The 20,121-nt window shown below is 31.3% G+C and overlaps 1 protein-coding gene across 1 annotated transcript; it reads left to right on the top strand.

Annotated features, from left to right (window-relative positions):
- Positions 1-17,163: 17,163 nt before the first annotated feature.
- LOC137813643 (probable WRKY transcription factor 56) lies at positions 17,164-19,373 on the top strand. The gene is made up of 2 exons (XM_068616002.1): positions 17,164-17,938; positions 18,943-19,373. Exons 1-2 carry the CDS (start codon positions 17,346-17,348, stop codon positions 19,118-19,120), a joined length of 771 nt encoding a protein of 256 aa, XP_068472103.1. The 5' UTR covers positions 17,164-17,345; the 3' UTR covers positions 19,121-19,373.
- The last annotated feature ends 748 nt before the right edge of the window (positions 19,374-20,121 follow it).

The raw sequence follows: 20,121 nt of genomic DNA, 5'->3' as shown, positions 1-20,121 counted from the left end.
AATTGTATGTAAGAAGAAAGAATATGTTTTTATTCTCTTATGTGTATTTACATCACTTCATGTATAGAAAAATATATATACTAGTGTAAGAAGACTTTCTCTATCCAAATTACAATCTAATTAGGCAGGATCCACTCATAATGAGATTCTATCATTATTAAATTAATTACATATAATTGGGTACAATATCGTACAATATTGCATACAATAATTGTGTATAATTTGATAATTCATTATTTCCTTAATACTCCCCTCAAGTTGGTAGGTGAAGATCATGAACCCCCAACTTGTGTCGTAGCGTCAAAAACTGTTCCTTGCCCAATGCCTTCGTAAAAATATCTGCGAGTTGGTACTGTGTCAATACATATGAAGGACTGATTATCTCAGCTTGTAATTTTTCTCGCACAATATGGCAGTCTATCTCAATGTATTTTGTGCGTTTATGAAATATTGGGTTTGCTGTGTTATATGTAATGTTGCCGCTTGATTGTCACAGAAAAGTTGAGTTGGCAAGTTACATGGCACCTTTAAATCCTGCAACAGATATCGCAACCAAACTATCTCCAAACAAGTATTGGTCAGCGGTATTCTGCTTCCGCTAATGATCTTGATACGTTTGTTTGTTTTTTGGACTTCCATGAGATAATAGAAGAACCAAGAAAAATGCAATACCCAGATACTGATCTCCGAGTTGTTTGACAACCTCCCTAGTTTGAGTCGCAATAAGCTATCAATGTCAGATTGTTTTCGGATGGCAATAGCAATCCTTGTCCCGGTGATCCTTTGATGTACTTTAGGACTCGAATTGCGGCATCCCAATGAGGTTTTCGTGGATTCTGTATATATTGACTTAGGGTCCGAACCGAAAATGCTATGTCAGGCTGAGTAACCGTGAGGTATATCAGTCGTCCCACGAGTCGCCTATATTTGACTGGATCCTTTAATAACTCTTCATCGTCTGGTGTGAGTTTAAAGTATTGCTCCATTGGAGATTTGTCTGGACGAGCACCTGTGAGTCCTATATCCTGCAAAATATCAAGCGCATATTTTCTTTGTGACATGTAAATACCAGCTTTGGAACGGGAAAATTCAGTCCCTAGAAAATATTTTAAGTCTCCAAGATCTTTAATGCGAAATTGTTGTAATAGACAGTCTTTAACATGCTGAATTTCTGTCAAATCATTTCCTGTCAAAAGAATATCATCCACATAAATCAAAAGGGCAGTAAATGATGAGTTATTCTGTCTTGTGAATAAAGAGTAGTCTGTCTTGGACTGTTGAAATCTTATAGATTTAATCATGTGAGAAAATGTTGAAAACCATGTATGGGATGTCTGTTTGATACCATAAAGGGATTTGTTGAGTCGACATACAATGTTCTCCCCCTGTCGATGATGCTCGAGTGGCAAGTCCATGTAAATAATTTCATGCAATGTGCCATGTAAGAAGGCATTTAGCACATCTAGCTGGTGAGTAAACCAATTTCTGGTTGCTGCAATGGTGAGGAGACACCTCAAAGTTGTTAATTTTGCTGTTGGTGAAAAATTTTCAGAATAGTTGACACCTTCAATCTGAATGTACCCCTTTGTGACAAGACGTGCCTTATATCTGTCGACATTGTCATCTGAGTTGTACTTTATTTTATATACCCATTTGCATCTGATGGGTTTCTGCCCAGCGGGTAACGATGTCAAGGTCCACGCTTGATTTAGCTACAAGGCGGAAAGCTCTTCGTTCATTGCTTTTTGCCAATTTGAATCGAGGATAGCTTGAGCATAAGTGTGAGGTTCTTTAGTGGTTGTGATGTTAGCAAGATATGCACTATGTGTAGAAGAAAATCGTGCATAGGATACCTGGTTCCATTCGGTCGGTCTTGGGCAGTGGTCGAATGATTGGCTTGGGATCCCGTTACGCAGTCTTGAAGCCAGGAAGGTAGGGTTGATGAGCGACTGGATCGTTGAACAGGAAGGTCAGCTGGAGAAGGTTTGGTAATGGGTGCTAGACTTCTTGGCATGGAGAAGAAGGTTGGTCTACTGGAGGTTCAGGTGTATTATGACGAGTAGGAGAAGAAGGTTGGTTTGATGGAGGTTCAGGTGCATTGTGACAAGTAGGAGAAGAAGGTTGGTTTGATGGAGGTTCAGGTGCATTATGACGAGTAAGAGAAAAAGGTTGGTTTGATGGTGCATTGTGACGAGTAGAAGAAGAAGGTTGATCGAGTGAATGTTGGACAAAAGTGGGTAAGTCAATGTCAATAATGGGCAAAATACCTTGTAATGGAGGTGAGGATTGTGTCTGGGACTGTTGGCAGAATGGGAAAACACTTTCATGGAAGATGACATCCCGACTTGTAAAAAAAGTGTTTGCATCTATATCAAATAATTTGTATGCTTTTTGATTGAGAGGATAACCGATGAAGATGCATTGTCGAGCGCGCGGATCAAATTTTTGCTTTGGTGAAACAACAGTTGCATAACATAGGCAACCGAAAGTTTTTAAGTGAGAAAGTGAAGGTGGGTGATTATATAGCATCTCAAAAGATAATTTATTTTTGAGTAAAAGTGTTGGCAAACGATTAATGATGTATGTGGCAGTTAAAACACATTCCCCCAAAATTCTAATGGTAAATGGGATTGAAATAGGAGGGCTCATGCTGTGTTTAAAATGTGTCTATGTATGCGTTCTACTACTCCATTTTGTTGAGGAGTATATACACAAGTGCGTTGACATTCAATACCTTTTTTGAGAAAAAAATTACGCATAGAAATAAATTCCAATCCGTTGTCAACGCGAATGGTTTTAATAGATGTCTGAAATTGATTTTGTGCAAAATTAATGAATGATTCTAAGAGATGTTGGGTTTCAGACTTGTGATTCATAAGAAATAACCAAGTACATCTAGTATATTCATCGACTACCGTGAGAAAAAAACGTTTTCCAAAATGAGTCGGAGTTTTATGAGGACCCCAAATGTCACAATGCAATAGATAAAATGGAGAATAGGATTTTATTGTGCTTAAAGGAAAGGGTAGCCTTGTCTGTTTATCTTAAGGACAAATACTACAATTATTATGAATGGGAATGAGATTTTTACTGATAGGGATAGATAGTAAGGAAGATGCAAGTTGTAGACACGCTGGAGAAGGATGTCCGAGGCGCTTGTGCCATAAATCAGGGTCAGTCGAAATTTGAGATGTGTGGGCTTGGTTTGGAAGGGGTGACATGTAATATAAGCCTGTGTGTTGTTTACCCGAGCCAATCATCCTCCTTGTAGCCAAGTCCTGCAAAACGCAACTATGTGGAGTAAAAACGACGCAACAATTTAGTGAACTGGTTATCTTACTAACCAATATGAGATTTAAATTAAAAGAATGAACGCAAAGAATATCTTTGAGAGTGATATTGTCATTGAATTTAATTGTACCCGTAGATGAGATGGGCTCAATTGAGTTTGTGGGCAGATTAACATTTGGAATAAATGATGATGAAGTGTGTGTGAAAAATTGTGAATCAGATGCAAAATGATTGGTTGCTCCGCTATCCAAAATTCATGGTTTTGTAAAAGCAGAATTAATAGACGAGTTATGGGCAAGCAGACCTGCAGCGCTAACAAACGTGTCACTTTTACCGTTATTGTTAAGCGAGTAAATTCTTTGCCAATTGCTGAATTTGCTCAGCGGTGAAGCCTTGTACGAGGTTTCTATCGAACTCATTACTGGAGCCTTCTTTGCCAGACATGATTTCTTATTTAGCGGATAAAAATGGAGAGGCTGTCAGAGCACACCAAGATCGGTGCTCTGATACCATATAAGAAAATTGTATGTAAGAAGAAAAAAGAAGATGTTTTTATTCTCTTATGTGTGTATTTACATCACTTCATGTATAAGAAATATATACTAGTGTAAGGAGACTTTATCTCTCCAAATTACAATCTAATTAGGCAGGGATCCACTCATCATGAGATTCTATTTATTAAATTAATTGCATATAATTGGGTACAATATTGCATACAATATAATTTGATAATTTATTATTTCCTTAATACCTAGTAAATTAGGTTAAATAGGGGCTATAGGCATAACCATAGTGTGTCAAATTGATAGGAAAACACTGTTAAGTTAATTGTAACCAATTGAGAGAATGGAAGGAGCTAGAAGTATGCGTGGCTAAGTCTTCCAATTGAGATTGAGAGTAATCTATTCAAACTCTTATGCATTGAGGTGATATTTAACTACGATATAATATTTTGTTCTGGATTTATTATTGGTATTGTTGTTTTGCTTTTAAATATTTGTGACATGTTTGAGAATCTTAAATCTGACGGTATCTTTAGGATTCTGACCTAAACAACAATGCTTAACATATTTGAGTGCTAGGAATAGACTTGAAATGTTAATTGTTATTAACGTTTGAGCCGTCTGAGCTTGATTCTAAGTTGTTCTTATAAATATGCGAGGGATCAATATTTAGAAAACATTCTTAATAATTTTACATGCGAAGAATCGATTTTTAATAATTTTATATAAGAGGAATCGATATAAATAACTTTTATACGGCCATCAATTTCAACCAAAGAACATAATGTTAACATATTAATCGAAATACATAAGAGTGACACAGATGAAACATAATCCCTATTTTTCCAAATTGAAGCAATCAATTCTTTGCCTGTTTTTTCTTATTGATCATCGCTAAGACAACCATTCTCAATACACTTTTTATTGTTCTGTTTTATATTTAGCAATTATTATATTTGATTATTATATTTGATATTTATTCTTAGGAACAAATTATTATTTCTGACAATGCAATCCACTTGCCGTAAAAAGTCATCAAGGTTTTTATGTTGTTGTCAAGGAAAAAGTTTGAGTTCTTGAGTATAGTTTCCTAAACATTGTGAATATTTTAATTGTTTGATGTATTTTTATTTTTTTATTTTATTTTATTACATATTTTATTTTATTTTAATTTGTAGATATACTGATTTAAAAAAGAAAGTTTTTATTTTTTTATATATTTTTTTCTTTACAGTATTTATTGTATTTTGTTTTTGTTTTATTTTTTATTTTATTTTATTTAATTTGATTTTGGTTTTTGTTTTTGTTTTTTTATATTTTATTTTATTTTAATTTTAATTTTTACATAAATTTAGGTAGTTATCTTTAAATTATTTTAGTTAGTTGTTTACGGTTATAATTTTCTGTTTTATTTTGTTTTAGTTTTATTTTATTTTGTTTTTATTTTACTCCTAGTAGTTGTTTCTTATTTTAAGTACGTTATTATATTGATTTTTTAAGTTTTTAGTTATTCTTTTTATATTTTTTATTTGTTTTTTTGTTTGCTTTCTTTTTTTTTTCTTTAGTTTTTATTTTATTTATATTTTTTTCTGAATATTTTTATTTTTTATTTTTATTTTGGCGTCATTTTAGTATTTTATTTTGTTTTGTTTTGTTTTTGTTTTACTTTATTTTTAAGTTTTAATTTGTAGTTTTAAATTTCTGTTTATTTTTAAATTTAAAAAAAAAATACAAAATATAAAATACAAATTTTCGGTTACTGCTTGTGAGTTTTTCTTGCTAACCCTTACATTAGCTACTTTTATATGATATTGAGAGGTCGGATTTCAAAAGACCAATTGCTATTTGAAACAGAAATTGAGAAGGTAGTTAGAACAAACCGAAAATTAAAGGCGAAAGAGAACCAATAAGATAATAGAGAGGACTCTGATGACTTTTTACGGCATGTGCACCGCGTTGTCAGAAGTAATAATTTGTCCCTAAGGATGGATATTGATCCCACAAGGAAAAGTTGATCATTCAAGTACAATATTTGTTGACTGTTCAAGTACAATATTTGTTGACTATTCAAGTACAATATATGCTAAATATAAAACAAAACAATAAAACTTTGGTTTGAAGATTGTTATAATGGCAAGAATTAACCAGAAAACAAAATCAAAGAGTAATTGCTTCAATTGGAAAAAAATAGGGATTGGATTTCATCTCTCATTCTCATGTATTTTGATTAGCATGTCAATATTAAGTTCTTTTATTGAAATCGATGTCTGTAGAAAATTTATTTATATCGATCTCTCGCATATAAAAGTGGTAACAAGAAGATTGGTGCAACAAAATAGTTACCCTCCTTGATAAAACTTTTGTCAAGCTATATGACATTAACTAAAGCGCTTTCTGGGAGGCAACCTTGTAGTTTTTATCTTTAACTGTTTATTTGGTGATAGACTAGGTTTTGGTGTTTTAAAATGATATTATTGCCATATTTCCCGTAAGCAGAAGGAATCAAAATGGGTTCACTATGGCATTCTTGCTCAAGCGAGAGTTTACTCGCTCAAGCGAGAGCCCACTGACAACGTTTTTAAAAACACGAGTATGAGTTCAAATGCTCCATCTTTTTCATAACCATTGGTTAGAAACCCTAGCTCTCTACATTGTGCCAGCCTATAATTGTTATCTTTATTATTTGTTCCTCTTCAAAGCTTAAATCTTTGTTCGTATTGTGCTAGGTAAGTACTTTGAATATCTTTATTCCCTAATTTCTTTTCTAACCCATGGATTTATGCTTTGGATGTTGAGATTTGAGGGGTTTTGGATTTGAGAAGATTTTTGTTGGATAAAGTGAATCGTTTGATGGCATAGAAATTGATTGGCATGCTTGTTAGCTTATTCTTTAGACATGGAAGGTGTTTGTCAAAATGATTATGTGAGCATTACATGAGAGTAGTTGGGTTATCTTTGCACTCTTATAACTTTCAATAATGTATGAGAAGTTGGTGTGCTTAATTTGAATTTTGCAGTTATGGGTCGGACCAAGAGTTCAACAGCTCAAACAGCTAAAGGGAAGAGAGTAAGGATGGAATCCCTAGAACCTCCAGTGTGGAACAGATTTGGAAGTTAGAAAAAATGTAGGAGATATGAAGAAATAAAGCATTGGGCTTTCATCCCAGAAAGAAGAGTGCAACTGCTACAAGAACAATATGACCCATTTCTACAAGGCCTGCAAAGATGGAACTGGATGAGGCTGGCTAAGCCTCTTAACATGTATGATCCTAAGGTAGTTTATGAATTTTATGCAAATGCCAGGACAGGAGAAGAAGAAACCCAAGACTTGTAATCGCGAGTACGAGGCAGATGGGTGTCTTTTGATAGGGACTCCATCAGTACATTTTTGGGTGACCCTTTGCAATTGATAGGTGATGAAGATTGTACCTATCACCGGCTAAAAGCTCAAATTTGTGGATTTAATGATGATATAGTGGCTAGGGAAATATGTCTTTCCAATCAAACTTATCAACTCAGCTCTGCCGGCAAACCATGAAGAATACTAAGGAAGCACATAAAGACTTTATCTCAAGCTTGGATGGTCTTCATATTGGCCAATATGGTACCTACTGGCCATGTTTCTTATTTGAATTTGAATATTCTCATGTGTCTTATTCTCTATTGCCTTTTAAAAGATAATCATTTTGCCGATGTGGCCAAAATTATCTGTCATAAGATTTATAAATTTGCTAGATTTGAAATTGGCCCAAATAATCAGAAGAAAAAGGGTACTTTGGGTTTTCTTGCTCTTATTATTGCTCTCTATGCAGTCCATGGTGTGGAGGTTAACCCATCTGTAAAGATTAGACCTCCAATTGATTTGAAATTTATTATTAATAACTGTACTGCTGCAGAAGAATAGGTACCACAAGTTGGTGATGTTCCTACATATCATTCACCCATCCATCAACCAAAACCATTTTCAACATTCAGGGAAGATAGGTTATTGGAACAATTACAACAGATACAGTTAGAACAGAGAGCCATATTGGATCACATACAAATGTAGGAAAGTGCCAATCATAGAGGGATAATGAGACTCCAACAAGATATATATCAAACTTTCCCTCAAGAGCAACCCAACCCTTACATGCCCCCCGATCAGTTTGTCGCTTATGTTGCTTGGCCTAAGGACAGGTTCTATTATTCAGGGAAGGCAGATCCAGCAAATGAAGAAGAACCATCTACAGCTGGTGTAGATGATGATTTCAACATAGAGCTGAATGAATTTTTAGGAAGGGAGGACTAATATGGTTTATTTTTCTAGTTTTATTTCTTTTTAGTTGTTTTTTATCTACTTATTTGCTTAGTTGTTTTATTTTCTTATTTTGTATTATGTTCTTGAATAATTTGTTGTTTAATTGTTATTTTGTTTTATGTCTTGAATTATTGTCAATTTTAATTAAATTTGTTTAGTAGTTTTATTTTTCTCAAATAAAAAAGAACTAGAATATTAATTTTGAAATATGGAGAAAAGAATTTGTGTTTAAATATTAAATAGTGAGATGAATTAGACATGGATTATACAAGAAAATATGATTGAATCCCTATTCAAATATAGTTGAAATTGTGATTCATGAAAATTTAACAGGATGATTGACAAAACAAAAAGGAATGAGACCAATTAAACCAAGTGAGTGTGTGAACCTTAAATAGTTATAAGAGTTTTACTGATGAATTGACAGTTATAGTTGCTTAATTTTTATTTTTTGTTACATCATAAAAGAGCATGAAGATGATTGAGGCATTTGTGTTAATTAGGAACCCAGGGCCAAATAGCCAACCTTTATCTTATTAGAATTCCTTTTTTTATATCCCTTTTGAGCCAATAATTTTTTTATTATTGCATCCTAAACCTTTAATGATATATTTTCCTACCCTTTGGCATGTTTAAGGAAGAAAAACATAAATGCAATAAATATAGAAAATGGAATGGTTGATTCTAATTGTTGGAAGCTCAAAAAGTTGAAAATAGGAAAAATTTATTCCTATAGATTAGAAAAAAGAAAGAAAAAGAGAAAAAGAAAGAGAGAAAAAAGAAAAAATCATCTTGAAAATTGTTTTCGTCGGTTGACTCTGGTGACAAGCTTTAGCCCGTCTGTCTCTTATGGAATCTGGTCGACGTCTGATTGTGCTGGAACGTGGCTCTGTTGAAACAAAGGGGGCCTTACTTACACTCCGATGATCAAGTAGTAAGAGCTTACTAGAACTTAAGAAGTATTCAGTTTCGAACTGACAACGTACCTTTACCTGGGGTCTCAAGCCCTTTTTTATAACTTATCTCTTGTAACAACTTTCTCTCACGAGAATCTAATATCAACTGAAAGCATACGTAACAGGAAAACATTTTGTTCATGGGCATCTTCTCTCGAGGTGCTACAATAAAAATGAATCTTATCTCTAATGAGAGCATAAAATAATAACAGAACAACCATCTGCCAGCAGGGCACCATCTTAGGCGCCAACAACAGAGAAATATTATGCTTACGTGGGCACCCTACTCATGGTGCAACATTATCTTTTACTAGGCATGCAACTTAACCACCGCGTGCCCTGAAACACACACACTTAGGTTAAAATATGTTTACGTAACTTAACCATTACGTGTACTAACATGTACCTCTAGGTTAAGAAATAACTTTTACTAATAGCCTTATACCAATATATAAAAGGGTTATTTTAATTATGCCTCAATGAGCTTACTGACAAAACTGGGCCTAACACATGGCCCACATTGCTGGCCCAACAGCCGAGCTGGCCTACCTATACCATGCACCAAGCCCCGACCACTGAGCACTGAACCCTGAGCGCTCTGTCCAGTACAAAAATCATGAATAAGTAAAAAAAGAAAATGAGGAAAAGTGTGAAGTCAAAAGAAAATGGTGATTAGATAATACATATGTGTTATAATTGGATTGTAAGTATGTTCTTCTTCTTTAAAATGTGCATTTTGTTATCTGAAAAAACAATATTGTTGGAAACCCAACCTCATTACAATCCTGAAAAAAACCTCAAGATTCATGTTTCTAATATGTTTGTGATTTTAAGATGAAATGAAAAGCAACTATGGTTTGTTATGATTCAGTGAAAATAGAGAAACACATTTACCTGGTGAGCATATGAGAATGAATTCTTTAATGAATTTTCATTTATTTGTTTTGATTTGATCCTAGAAGTTGATTGTATCTATATTTTTCTATATTTGAATTTGGAAGCATCATAAGTTTCTAGATCTATTGTTTAGTGAATTAAGTTGTTTTGATATTTAAATTCAAATATATTCATTTTACTTTGCTTGAGGACAAGCTAGATTCTAAGTTGGGAGAGTTGATAAGTGTCAAATTTCAGTAATATTTCATATTAAAATATAGACAATTATGAGTATTAATTGCTACAATAAGTATAAAATAACCCCTAATTTATGAATTTATACATTTTTACATATTTTATGATTTTAATTTGAATATGAACGATTCATTCCCAAATTTTGTGTTAATTTTAGGATCCTAGGGGAGAATGGAGATGATTGGGCAGAAGAAGAATATATAAAGCTAAAAAAGGAAAGTTGGAATGCATCAACACTAACCAAACTGCCAAAAAGCACAAAAGAACGATCTCACCACCAGAGGAGCTTGCTCAAGCGAGTTATATCTTGCCTGAGCGAGATAGCACCAATGAAGTTGGGTTGGACGTCGTTTTACTCGCTTAAGTGAGCCCATTCTCGCTTGAGCGAGAATCCACTTAAGCCTAATAAAATTTAGGTTAAATAGAGGACTTGAGGCACAACCCTAGTGTGCAAGATTGAGAGGAAAACACCATTGAGTGACTTGTAACCCAATTGGGAGAATAAGAGGTGTGAGAAACATTAGAGGAGGCAGTCGTCAAGGAGAAACATCTTGGATCTTCTTTTAATGCTTTCCTTGCGTGTAATAGTCATCATGAGTGGCTAATTCTAGCCTTTGGATTGAGAGTAATTTGTTTAAACTCTTATGTGTGAGGTGATATCTGAATATAATATTTTGTTCTTGATTGATTATTGGTATTATTGGATTTAGAACCTTAAATTTGACTAGAAAGTATTTTTAGGATTCTGACCTAATCAATAATACTTAACATATTTGAGTGTTAGGAATAAACTTGAAATGTTAACTGTTATCAACGTCTGATCTTAATAATAAATTGTTTTTATAAATATGCGAGGAATCGATATTTAGAAAGCATCTTTATAATTTTATATGCGAGGAATCGATATAAATGATTTTTATACGAGCATCAATATCAATCAAAGGACATAATATTACCATGCTGATCAAAATACAAAAGAGTGAGAAAGATGAAACACAATCTCTATTTTTCAAATTGAAACAACCAATTCTTTGACTTGTTTTCTTATTAATCATTGCCATCACAACAACTTTCACACACTTTTATTATTCTATTTTATATTTAGCGAATATTTTACTTGATTATTCAATTGTTCCTTATGGGTTCGATATTCGTCCTTAAGGACACATTATTACTTCTAACAATGCGGTGCACTTGCCGTAAAAATTCATCAGTCATGCCTTACTTGGCCGAGAAGCTGAATAACCAACATGTAGATAGTTGGCCTCTCAGTTTACCAAAACCTGGTAGTACACATGTTTTTTTACATGTCTAAATTTTTTCTTTATTTGGAGTAGTTGCTACACTTAAGTGGGTTTGGGAAACTTTGTTGGATATATCTCATATCAGGTTAATTCATAATTTTATAAGTCGATTTTGTAAGGCTGAATTAGACTTAAAGTTTACGTCTTAACTTGTTGAGGTTTACACACATTTATATGTTATGAATTGATCTTATCTCTAGTCGATATGAGATTTTGGGGGTAAAATAACTGAACAAAATAGTATATGATTTATTCTAATTTGAAATGAGAAAAATATTTGTGTTTTTCGAGAAAGGAAGAACATGCAACAAAGAATTAAATGAATTAAACTGAGAGAACACTTTGGGAGTATCCCAACTCATATAAAAAAAACTCATAAACAATTACCATCAACAAATTATTGCTACTAAAGTATACCTACTCTGCTTACCATAAAACAAACCAAGCCACATGGAAATAGGATAATTATTAAGGATTCACGTTTAAAACAAAATTTCTTTTTAAGTTTTGTTCTATTTTCTGATGTAATGTTGGGAGATAGGATAATTATTAAGGATTCACGTTTAAAACAAAATTTCTTTTTAAGTTTTGTTGTACTTGCTGATGTAATGTTGCGATCATTTTTACTAATTTTTTCGTGAATCTCTTAGTTAAGTGTCTCCCCAAAGGGACTGTTATCTTTTTTGTTTAAATATACGGGTTGATATTTCTTATACAAAGTATTTATAAAGTTTGATGTTTTACTGAAAAAAAAAATTATGTGCTTCAATTCTTCATATTTTATTGGATTATATATTTATTTATAAATGGTGACATCAATTTCATATACCCACATTAATCCATTCTTCAAATTTTATTGGATTATATATTGTACTATTTATCTATAAATGGTGATATCAATTTCATATACCTACACTAATTAATATATATTGTATTTGTTTAAGGCTTTACTTGCTATTGGCTAACAATTATTGTTCATTACTTAGTTGTTTCTTTTCCATTTTCCTTCTTGTTTTTGTTCCTTAGTCCTCGGTTGAAAATAAATTTGTATATGTTATCAAACGATTAAGTAAGTGTTTCATATGAGAGTGTGTAATATATTAATAAAAACGTACCTTATTTTTGTATCATCATTCTTATTTATAGTGTTGATAATGAGTTATCTCGTTTATTAATCGTATCTAATGTATATCTTTCTAAAATGACATTATCTAATTTGTAATATCTAATTTGTCATGTATCTCTTTATTTTCTAGTGCATTAATTTTATTGGTTGGACGACTTCAAATATCGAATGATGTGCTTGACCCCGATCCATACATATTTATTGATTCTGCATATTGTTAGTATAAACTTTTGTAAGGTTAATTAAAACTTGTTGGTATAATATTATTTTAGTTGTTGTAAAAATTAATAAATTAATTATATAATGTAATTTATGATTAGATGATAGCTAGAATCACTTGATAAGCCGTGTATAGATTTTTTTGAAATTATTTTTTATTATATATATATATATAAAGGTATTTACATAGAAAAAAAGTTAACAATTTATTTAATAAAATAGCTGTGTTTTTGTTCTCTATTTCTATTTAATAATAAATACATATATTTAAATTAGTTGTAGTTTTGTTAAAAAGTAATGGAACAAGTGATAAAGAATAATTAATACTGGTATTGAAATTTAGAAAATAATATAAATAAATAAAAATATTTCAAAAATGTAAACTATTATAAAGGATTAAAGTTTACCCTTAATTTGTCAAACATGTCGACCAATATAAATGAAGGTAAAGATTCTCATTAATTATATAAATGTCAACTAAAAACAATATTTGACCAATGGGATAGATATAGTAAATTGATTTAAATGTAATGTCTTAAGCTAAATGCATTAATAAATACAAGTTGATATGTAGTACGTCAAATTAATATACATAAATTTAATATCAACAAGAGGTGAATATAGGATGATAAGATATGTGATCTGTCCAAATTTTGGTTTTTAGATACATTTTTTTTATTTTTGACATTTTTATTACGTGACCGTAATTTCATAATAATTTTTAGATTTTTTTTTGTTTAATATTTTAAAGAGTTTTCTGTGGTCAGTGATAAAAAAAAGATAATCGATATAAGATCTATTTTTTCAACAATTATTTTTTTAATTTTTTTCTAGGATTAGATATTTTCATCATCTTGGCAATTATATTCAAGTTGGGACTCTAAATTCAACGGTTATTATTAAATATTTTACAATAAATATATGAATGTGTTCACATTTTATAAATTAGGAATTTAAAAAGTATATATAAGTTACTGACCTGGATAATGAACGCTCAAAATTACTTGATTCAAAACATTTCTTTTACGTGGGCAATTTATATATATATATATATATATATATATATATATATAAAGTATGTTGTGTATTTAACGTCCCTAAAACATAAATATATAACTTTATAGAAAAACAAAATTTACACTTCTTAAATATCTATATACATTATATATAATACATCTAAAATGAAAAAAATGTAAATATTAAAAACATCTTTTAAGATCTCTCCTTGAAGTTTATGCTTATAAAAAATCATTTATTTTCATAATAAATACAATTACAACAATTCAAAGAATAACACATGACCTTAAAATTTGGTGGGTGTTTGGTGCCAGTTGTGGCTGGTTTCTTTCTCTAGTGGCTCCCAAGGCTGTGCCTCCCCTTGTGTATTCAAGGAAGGATGGTGGTAGCTAGGATAGGTTTATAGTTGTTATTCTGTTGTTCAAACACCCTTCTGTTTTTCTGTTTTAATGCTTTTATATGAGAGGGGTGTAATAGTTTATTCATTGTTAATAAAAAAAATATAACCTTAAAATTAAGTTAGTTAAAATAAAATAAAATATAACACTTTAATATTCATTCAACACATTTGACTAATAATATTTACTCAACTTATTTATAAATCAAAATTATATATATAATTTTCAAAAACGATATTGGCTTTTAGAAGATGATATTGAATACTAAACCATAAACTAATAGTTATCACCAAAAAAGTTTGAACGGAAATTATTTAGTAAAGATTAATATAATATTAAGAATTGATTTAATTAATGAATGTATTTTTTAAAACAGAACAAAATATCAAAAGTTTTTTAATCTTAGTTAAATATCAAAGGTTTATTTTAAAATATCAGGAAAATAACATAAGTTTTTTAACCTTCGTTAATTTTCAAAGGTTTATTCTAAAATCTCAGCAAAATCACGGAGGTTTTTTTAATCTTCGTTAATTTTCCAAGGTTTATTCTAAAACCTCAACAAAATAATGAAATTTTTTTTAACCTTCGCTAATTTTCAAAGGTTTATTTAAAACCTCTACAAAATAACAGAGGTTTTTTAATCTTCGTTAATTTACAAATGTTTATTTTAAAATCTCCGCAAAATAACAAAGGTTTTTTTAACCATCGTTAATTTCCAAAGATTTATTTTAAAACCTCTGCAAAATAACGAAGGTTTTTTAACATTAGTTAATTTCTAAAGGTTTATTTTAAAACCTCTGCAAAATAACGGAGTTTTTTTAACCTGAGTTAATTTTCAAAGGTTTATTTTAAAACCTCTGCAAAATAGCGGAGGTTTTTTTAACTTTCATTAAGTTCCAAAGGTTTATTCTAAAACCTCATCAAACAAACCGAATACAATTGATAAAAGGGTTGTCGTATCCACATAGACTAAAAATTATCAAAGTAATGATATCTTTCAAAGTGAGGTGAAAATACAGTAAAAGTTGAGTGCATAGGTGATATCAAATAAATATAATAATTTTAATACTATATTTAGTGGGATCGAAACTTGATACAAACAAAGAAAAAGATTAACAATTCAAAACCAGGGCTAGGATTGAAGTAACTTTGTAAATCTCTTTTGTTATTATTACTTACAAATGTTATGTTTATTCAAGTTCACTATTCTTTATGGTCAAACTAAGTCAATCCCTTGATCATAGTTATCATTAACTTCTTGACTTACAACAACTTGCTTCTTAATTAAGCTGGAATAGTTCAATGTATGTACTTAATGTTCTTCACAAATTGACATACTTGGTTAATTTGAAAGGATTCAAATACATAAACGTGTCTCCTAGCATCATTCAAGTTTTACAAACATAGACGGTGAGTCCTCACACATCAAGCATCAAAAGAATTGAACATGAGAAATAAACATTCATAAATAACAACTCAAAATATATTACCTTGCTCTCAAATCCCAACAAGATAAGTTTAGCTACTCATAATAAATCTTGCAATAAAACTCAAAGATGAGTGGCTAAGAACAACAAACATATGAATCCCTGTATGTGGTATAACAACTTCTTTTTATTAATAGCAAAAATGAAATAATGGAATACTTAAATGAAAATAAAATATACTTTAAATATTCAATAAAATATTTTTTTAATAAAAAATTAATTAAAAATACCTAAATAGAAAAATATTGATATGCCTTAAATGTTGATGTAGGTAAACGAGTTGAGTTAATTAGTGGATTGTGAAGGGTAGATAGAGTTGGGGGAATTATGGTTTTGTGGAGGAGGTAGTGATTTCATGGAAGGTGCTATGTTCAAAAGTTTGCACCCACCCATTCTTTCTCGCTGACCAAAACCTTTAGTTATTTGCATTAAATTACTTGTCTTCAACACGTGTGAACTGTGACCATAACCCATTGAACTCCCAATTCTAGTTTTGGCCATGACTATCACCACCAAAACAAAAACAACTACTTTCACAAACCATGACCAATTGCCGTCAGAGCTTTGAAATCTTTATTCATTTTTTCATTTTTTCATTTTTTTTTTGTCTTGCTAATTCTAACACCCCACTACGCGACACTGTCGTATAAATTCAAATCGCACGAGTTCTTCACTGTTATTTCAAAATTAAATTATTCATCTACTTTATATTTTATACACAACTTTCAGTATACTCTTCATCAAAATCATAAGGGGCAAGAAAAACTTATAGGTGTTTATAAAGTAATATGTTTTAGAAAATATTTAGTTTTACGCTCTTGTTCAATTAGAAGTCAAGTACGGCAATCTTATTAAATTTTACCCAAAAATATATTCAAAGTGATAATGATAGCATATTTTCTGTTTATTTATTAAATTACAAGTTTGCGGTTGTGGTTTGGTCTCTACAATTTAATTTTACGATAAATAATTAATATTCCATATATATACTTTTTTCTTTTCGTTCAATTATACTCTAGAGAAAACATATTCATTAAAGAAAATTGAAGAATAATTTAATCAATTAAAAATAAATAAAAAAATTAGCTTATGCAAAATTGATAATTGAAAATTGACATGTTGTTTTGGATGGTAAATCTAAAATGAGAAAGAGAAAAACGAGGGATTAAAAATGAAGGAGTGATGAAATTTAGAGTTGATCCTTAATATTTTATTTGAGAAATGTTTGATTATTGAAGTTTGAAAGGATAATGTAGATAATTGCAATTGCTATGTATGTGAAATCTGAAATACAGAAGAAACAATAATAGTGTAGTGTCTTTATCCATGATGGAGCCGCCTCACAATTCCACCTTAGACTTCTCCCTCTTCTTATTCCAATTAATCCACTCTCCTCCTAATAAATAAAACTCAATTTTCACGACACACTTTGAGAATTTTCGTGCCGTTTACGACACCATGGTCACTACCACTCTATGTGTGCATGTTATCGTGCATATACACACACATAATATAATATAATATATATATATATATATTTATATATAGAGATATATATATTTCCATTTGGATTTTCTTTTCTCTTTCCTGGATGACGAGATTCGGGTGGGTGCATGTATGTATCGATTATATTAGCCACGTTAACATTAAGCGCCGCCCCTACCATTTATATTTCTTCAAATCTTTTACCACACCCACTTTTCTTTCCCAAACCCTCTTCTCTCACTGCCTACAACTTCTTTTCTCTCTCTCTACCAACATATATAGTAACAAGGAAAATTGGGGTTGGCTTGGTTTCCATGGAGAATTATACCATGTTGTTCCCTTGTCCCAATTCTTCCAGCTACCCCATTTCAACCACTGGTGTGGGAACCTCTCAGCATGGTTTTGGTGGTCAAAGCTCCAATGCATTCCTAGGTCTAAGGCCTAGTAATGAGAGTAGTGGTAGTGATCATGAAAAGAGAGGAGAAGGTGGTAGAGATGGTGCCATGTTAATGTCTCAGATCAGTGGTGGCATTAATGGGAGTGATGAGTCAGGTAGTTTGGGAAATGGTAGTAGTAATAATAGTAACAAAAAGAAAGGGGAGAAAAAGGTTAGAAAGCCTAGATATGCTTTCCAAACAAGGAGCCAGGTTGATATTCTTGATGATGGTTATCGGTGGAGGAAGTATGGCCAAAAGGCTGTTAAAAACAACAAGTTTCCGAGGTTAGTTTCACCTTTCTTCATTTCATGTTCTTCTTGTTGCTCTAGTTTTGTTTTGTTTAATTTCTCTCTCTTTCGTTTCTTGTTCTTCATCGTCTTATCTTCTCCTTTGTGCCAATCACGCCTGCTAAGTTTGACTGAGGAAATACGTGTGTAATTGTACAAACATGACAAGACCCCACCATGTTTCTTTCTTATCGGTTTGAATTCTGAATTAAGAAAAATAGAAACAAAAAAACGAGGTTCTTGTTGAGTTCACTGACCAATAATCAATCCAAAACACTGTTCTAGCTAGCAGTCTTGGTTCAATTTTTGTTGTTGGGGTTCTAAAGGAGAAGTTAAAGAATTTATTACTTCCTCTTTTTCTTTTCTTCTTCTTCTTCATTCCTATACCATTTTCTGTAGCTTGTCTTATCTTCCGTCAAATCGAAATAGAATAGAACACGAACGAAACCTGTGTGTACACACCTGCGTGCACGCAATATATATACTATATCAATAATTAACTAGAAAATTGAAAGATAGATTATGCTTGTGAATTCTTTTGTATAACAAATAGAGATAAAAATAAAGTAAAATAGCAACAATATTAAAGAAAATAATGCAATAGTAAGTCATGTAAATCTAATTAAAAGGGTTCATGCGAGATAACTGGGTATCTACTGCATACGCTAGGTTCATTTAACTTTTTTCTGAAAATCATTGTTCTTTTTAATCCAGTCCAAATTTACTGTATGAAATCATCAAGAAACCCAACTTTGGTCTACATAACATTAGAATAGCTTACTTTTCTCACATTAAAAACTGTAACTGAATGATGCCACTATAGATTTCAGCTTATAGTATGTAATTAACACGAGTGTTGGTCATTTAATGTCAAAACAAGTGTTGAACATGAAACAATGCAAATGATATATAATGGTTACATGATCCAATGAATTACCATAAAAAAATCTCATACTTGTAGATCTTGAGTAGTTATAACAATGTGTAGTGCAAATGTGTAGGAGTTACTACCGGTGCACGCATCAAGGGTGCAATGTGAAGAAGCAAGTCCAACGCCTAACCAAAGACGAAGGGGTAGTGGTGACTACTTACGAGGGAGTCCACACTCACCCAATAGAGAAAACAACAGATAACTTCGAACACATTTTGAGTCAGATGCAAATATACACTCCCTTTTGAAGCTTCTTTTCCACCACCACTGGCAGATGTATGTCTTTTCTGCCAATTACGTCAATGGGAACTGTTCTAGTACTTTAGTTCCCCTTTTGACACAAAAATAAAATTATTGTCCATATAAGTATGATCTAGTTTGCTTAAACTCTTCTTTCTTTCTTTACATTTTTTTCTTCTTAAATTGGAATATTAGGTTACGTAAATTCAGCTCTCAGTGCTGCTGAAAATATATACAGGTCAATATCCTTTATTCCTTTTATTGCTGGTTATTATACTGTTGGAAAAGAAGATAGTAGAAAAATTGATTTTGTGCATTGAGGAGGGTAATTGATGTCAAAATCTAAGGAACTAGCTATTTTTACTCATAAAACTTGTCCTGAAGGAGCTGGATCTTCAGTAACACTGAAAGAAGTTTTGTAACATCAATGTATATATTATTGGACACGCGTAGGCCTTTATGCTTAATTTTCAAAGTTATTCACAGCACTATGTAGTAGCCTACAAAGCCTTTAACAAAAGTTCGTGGCAATAACTTTTCTTCATTCTCGAACAAGTATAAATGTTTCTATCTAAAGCACACATAGCAAACCAAACGCACAAATAAATAAATATATATAGGAGAAAAATACATTGATTCAATTGCATCTACTAATAACTTTTTTTATATATAATCATTGTTTTTGCAGTTTAACCCTTTTATTATAATTACAAATTAATTTGATTGTGTGTCATAAAATGATAGTGAATAAGGTGGTAATTAATGTGAACAGAGAACATATTTTTAATTGATTGCGTTTTCAAATGGAGAGTATGATTTTTAAATAGTTTTGAGTTTAATGTTTAACAAATTCTTGCCTCAAACTCAAATGTTTATAATCCTTTGTTGGCACATGCTTTATAAAAATGTTTGTTACTTGGTCGTGATTTGCAATATTTTTACTTCTTCATTCTTCACATGTTCTTTAATAAAATTAAAATGAGCATCAATATGCTTACTCCTCTCAGAA

Source organism: Phaseolus vulgaris, chromosome 1, assembly GCF_000499845.2.
Source record: "Phaseolus vulgaris cultivar G19833 chromosome 1, P. vulgaris v2.0, whole genome shotgun sequence".
NCBI lineage: Eukaryota > Viridiplantae > Streptophyta > Magnoliopsida > Fabales > Fabaceae > Phaseolus > Phaseolus vulgaris.
The sequence above is the reverse complement of the archived record's forward strand: the minus strand, read 5'-3'. Positions and strand labels throughout refer to the sequence as shown.